General features: G+C 34.0%; 1 gene segment (V, D, J or C); it reads left to right on the top strand.

The window, feature by feature from the left end:
• The first annotated feature begins 4,513 nt into the window (after positions 1-4,513).
• On the top strand, positions 4,514-5,217 carry LOC128647871 (T cell receptor alpha variable 3-like). The segment is given in 2 exon segments: positions 4,514-4,536; positions 4,760-5,217. A coding segment is annotated over 1 exon segment (351 nt).
• The last annotated feature ends 516 nt before the right edge of the window (positions 5,218-5,733 follow it).

Here is a 5,733-nt window from a genome sequence, read left to right on the forward strand (position 1 = left end):
GATACACTACAAGAGAAATAAATTTATCAGGTAAGCATAAATTATGTTTTTATTGCTGCTCCTGAGCCTACCTAGGTATGATTTTAAACAAATGATATTAAGAGACATTCGCCTAGATTACGAGTTTTGCGCTATAGAGGGTGCGAAACGAACTCAACAAAAGTTGTGTTATTTCACCCCCCATATCGCTGCCATTACGAATTTTGAAAAAGCCGCCTTGTGCATGTGATACGGTTACGTTGAGCTCCATACCGCACAAAATACAAGCGCTGCTTTGACGTGCTCGTGCACACTTTCCCCATAGATATCAATGGAGAGAGAGTGTTAGAAAAAAACACATGTGGAATGAAAAGCTCCGTAACGCAACCCCTCTGATGTCTATGGGGAAAAAAAAAAGTTATCTGCTGCCCCCGACATCGCCGACACCTAAATAAATCTATTAACCCCTAATCTTCCGCACACCCGACATCGTTGCCTCCGAAATAAATCGATTAACCCCTTATCTGCTGCTCCAGATATCGTTGCCACTATACTTAAGTTTTTAACCCTATTCCCCCGCACCCCAACAACGCCCACAATATAATGAAGATATTAACCCCAATTCCGCCGCTCCCTTACATCGCCGCCACTAAATAAAGTTATTAACCCCTAAACCTCTGGCATCCCACATCACTACCACTAAATAAACCTATTAACCCCTAAACCCCCATCCCCCCATAGCAACAACCTAAATTAAACTATATTAACCCCTTAACCTAACCCTAAACCTAGCACCCCCTAACTTTAACAAAATAGACCTAAATTAAAGTTACAATTATTAACTAAATTATACCTATTTAAAACTAAATACAAACTTACCTGTCAAATAAAAATAAAACCTAGGATAGCTACAATATAACTAATAGTTTATTTATTTTAACTAGGTAGTCTAGCTAGTAAATAGTTATTAACTATTTACTAACTACCTATTAAAATAAATAGAAAATTACCTGTGAAATAAAAGTAAAACCTAAGCTGCCTTACACTAAAACCTAATATTACAAAAAATAAAAAACACCTAAATTACACAAAATAACAAATAAAAATGATTCCTATTCTAATACCCTGTTTAACCCCCCAAAAAACACCCCAAAATAAAAAACCCTAATCTATAATAAACTACCAAGGACCCTTAAAAGGGCCTTTTGTAGGGCATTGCCCTAAGGAAATCAGTTATTTTTCTAAAAAAGAAAAACACCCCCTAACAGTATACAAACCCCCACCCCCCAACCCACAAAATAAAAATAAAGTAAAACCTAATGTACCCATTGCATTTGTATGAGCATTGTCCTTAAAACGACATTCAGCTCTTTTGCTGTCCATTAAAATTAAAAAATTGGCTATTCTAAAAATAAAAACACCCCAAAATTAATAATTAAAATTACACAAAATAACAAACAAATTGTACAAAATAATAAAAATTATTCCTATTCTAATACCCCGTTTAAAAAAAAAAAAAAAAACACCTCAAAATAAAAGAACCCTAATCTATAATAAACTACCAATAGCCCTTAAAAGGGCCTTTTGTAGGGCATTGCCCTAAAGAAATCAGCTCTTTTTCTACAAAATAAAAACAAACACCCCCTAACATTACAAAACCCCACCCCGCAAACCCCCAAAATAAAAAAACCTAACTAAAAAAACCTAATCTACCCATTGCCCTGAAAATGGCATTTGTATGGGCATTGCCCTTTAAACGGGATTCAGCTCTTTTACTGTCTTTGTATTTTGGGGGTCTTTGTATTTTTTTTCAGGGAAAAGAGCTGATTTTTTAGGGCAATGTCCTACAAAAGCCCCTTTTAAGGGCTATTGGTAGTTTAGTTTTAGATTAGGGGGTGTTTTTACTTTATGGTAGATTTTTTGTTTTTATACAGGTATTAAATTAGGTTTAAAAAATTATTTTGGATAATATCGTTTATTTTTTTAAATCTTAGATTTTTTAGTTTTTGTAATACTAGATTTCTTTTATGCAAATTTAGGGGTTTTGTTATGTAAAGATAGGATATTTTTTGGTACTTTTTTTATAAATTTGTAAAGTTAGTCTCTTTTATTTTATGTTATTGTAGTTATTTGGGGCTAATTTAGGGGGTTAGTGATTAGTTGAATACTTTGCATTTTGGTGGGATGGCGGTTTAGGGGTAAATAGTTAATTAGGTAGATTGCATTGTGGGGGATTGGCAGATTATGATTTAATAGTTTGAATAGGTAGTTTGCTATGTGGGGGGTTGGTGGATTAGGAGTTAATAGGGCAATTAGGTACTTTGCATTGTGGAGGAGCTTTTTAATTTAATAGGGCTATTAGATTATGTGTAATTGTTTTTATTTTGGATAATTTAGTGGTAGTGATGTGGGAGGCCAGAGGTTTAGGGGTTAATAACTTTATTTAGTAGCTGCGATGTCGGGGAGCGGCTGAATAGGGGTTAATACATTTTATTAGTGGCGACGATTTTGGGAGCGGCAGATTAGGGGTTAATTAGTTTAATATAGTGTTTGCGATGTGGGAGGGCCTTGGTTTAGGGGTCTATAGGTAGTTTATGGGTGTTAGTGTACTTTATAATACTTTAGTTATGATCTTTATGTAACAGTTTTGTTGCGTATAACTACTGCTCTCAGATGGCGGTACGGATCTTGTCGTTATAGGGTATAAACACAAGTTTTTTAGCCTCACCACAAAACTTGTAATTGCAGCGCTATGGGAATCCCATGAAAAAACATAATTTTTTCGAGTGCGGGACTGACGTTGCGTCACAGGCTAAAAGGCTTGTGGTACAGTTATACCGACAAGACTCGTAATGGCTGCATTACTGTTTTAACGCTGAAATGGCCATATTTCCAGCATTAAAACATGAACGCAAAACTCGTAATCTAAGTAAAAGTAAATTAGTTAATAGTAGTAAACCAGAAAGTTGTTTATAATTCAATCTGAATCATGAAGAACTTTACTTTCTCTTTATCGTAACAATGTTAAAGGGACATTAAGGTAAAAATTAAACTTTAATGATTGGATAGCCCATACCATTTTAAACATTTTGTATTTAGCTCTAGCATCAAATATAATTTGTTCTCTTGGTATCCTTAGTTGGAGAGTAGGCTCAGGGGCAGCAATCCACCACTGTGAGCTAGCAAAAACTAAATAAATCTAGTAAACCAATGATAAGATGCACATATATGCAGCCACTAATCACCAACTAGCTCATGAGCCTACCTAGTTATGTTTTAAACAAAGGATACCAAGAGAACAAAGCAGTTTTGGTAACAAAAGTAATTTGGAACATTGTTTAAAATTAAATGCTCTTTCTAAGTAATCAAAGTTACAATTTAACAAAATGGTCAGTCTTTTTGAGATAATGATTAATATGTTGGACAATGTATAGAATAAGATGACTGTCAACATTTTGAAGCAAATAGGAAAAATTAAGGATGTTGAGTATCAGTAACGTGGCTGCAAGAGGACCATTCACTTCTATAACATATGGACTTTAAATGTCACCATAATTTTTCGACCACTAGGAGGAGACATTTTACTATTGCATTTACATTGCATTCTGGAATCTCCAGTAAACAAAATGATCATCTTCTCCATTAAATAAATGTATTTTCTTCCCCAATACATTAAATACATTCCTACATTTGTCATATCCACCTACTCCTGCCCTGGCTCCACACATGGAACACTTCAGGCTTCAACCATGAAAGACCCATGATCCAGCAAACAGGCCTTCTTGGGTCCAAAGCCTCCTGACTTCTGGTCGACAAGAAGCTTTTCAGGTGTTTGCCCCTCAAAATGGTAACATCTAAAACTGCCCTTGGTTTATTTGCTATCATTTTTTATTCTCTTATATTCCTAAATATTTTTTGGGATGAGGAAACTGTAGTCAAAAATATACTAACACATTATTTTCTTGCTATCTCTAAACACATTACAAAAATGTCATTAATAATATACAGCACATATTAACAAAAAAAGTGTTTTTTTAGTCATTTACATACTCTTATTATATTATATATGTATTAATTTTTTTTATATGTATAAAAAAATGTTATATGTATTTTTCATAAGTATAAAAGACTTCATTTTGAAGAATATGCTATATATGGTATATCATACAAATCATACAAATTTTAAAAAATTCAGATTACTAGTAGGTTAAATAAACTGTCAATTTCTAATTTTCTATGTTGTAATTTGGCTAAATTTAGGAAAATTTTGACTAATCTAGGGCTTCCAAGTTTTGTTGTTTTTTTTGCTTTATAAAACAAAAACCTTTAGTAAAGTTGATTCTAGAAAATGTAATTTATGGTTATTTTAATTTCATGTATCTTTAAATCACAGAGCCATCAACATACAATATGTAGCCAACTGTTACTGAGAGATTATTCACAGGAAGTCTGTGGTTAAGCTACTCACACTTATTTATGTATCAGTTAGTACTACATACAGTGCAGTCTTAAGACTTCCCGAAATGAGCTGGATCTTCCTGATTTCATTTGTACTTGGTATGTTTTAGCTAAATATTGTTTGGATATTTAGGTCACAAATGTTTCTCATTTCTTTATTCACTTTGTCAGGTCATACAATCATCAAAAGAGCATAGGTGCTTACATGTTTTTTTTTTGCAAGATCGCTTTCTAGTAATAATACCCTAAAATGGCCAAAAGTGAGCCCCATTCCGGCTAATGCCAATATTTAATATGTTTTTTTTTTTTATCTTTTGGTCAGTAATGGAAGCAGCTTATGGCCAAGTGTTTCAGCCAGACCAGGTCAGTGTGTTGGAAGGAGAGCCAATTAATATAATGTGCCAGCAGAATGCTACTAGCAAGGACACAATGTTCTGGTACAAAAGGCAACCTGGAGGAAGGGTGGAATTTCTTGCAAGTGGTTATGATGGTTCTGTAGAGGCTGGAACATTCATAATGATATTAAACCCAAACAAGAGATCCACCAACTTGAAAAAGACCCAAGCAGAGCCAGGAGATGCTGCCACATATTACTGTGCAGTGAGGGACACTGTGATACCAGCTGATGCTACAGTAGTTCAGAAACTCAAAACTCTCACTACACAGAAGCACTGAAGCATCTGTCTGCCAAAAATGACCTCGTTGTGCAACTAGTCCTCACTGTAAATGCTGTTTTATAAGCAATGCATTTGTTTTTATTAAATGTTTCTATTGCACTCATATCTATCTATTATTAAGGCTGCAACTAATTTTATTAAACTATGCAATGTGTTACAAATGTTACAAATAATATTTTGTATGAAAAAGGGTTAAAGGGACACTGAACCCAATTTTTTTCTTTCATGATTCAAATAATTTAATTTACTCCTATTATCCAATTTTCTTCATTCTCTTAGTATGTTTATTTGAAAAGCATAAATGTAAGTTTAGATGCCGGCCCATTTTTGGTGAACAACCTAGGTTGTCCGTGCTGATTGGACAGCACCAATAAACAGTGCTGTCCATGGTTCTGAACCAAAGATTTGCTTGCTCCTTAGTTTACATGCCTTCTTTTTCAAATAAAGATAGCAAGAGAACGAAGAAAAATTGATAATAGGAGTTAATTAGAAAGTTGCTTAAAATTGCATGCTCTATCTGAATCATGAAAGAAAAAAAAATGGGTTCAGTGTCCCTTTAAGTTAAAGCTCTTTAAATTGATATGGAAATTACAGGGAAATGCATGTTTGTGCACAGTTG

Source organism: Bombina bombina, chromosome 2 (assembly GCF_027579735.1).
Source record: "Bombina bombina isolate aBomBom1 chromosome 2, aBomBom1.pri, whole genome shotgun sequence".
NCBI classification, from domain to species: domain Eukaryota; kingdom Metazoa; phylum Chordata; class Amphibia; order Anura; family Bombinatoridae; genus Bombina; species Bombina bombina.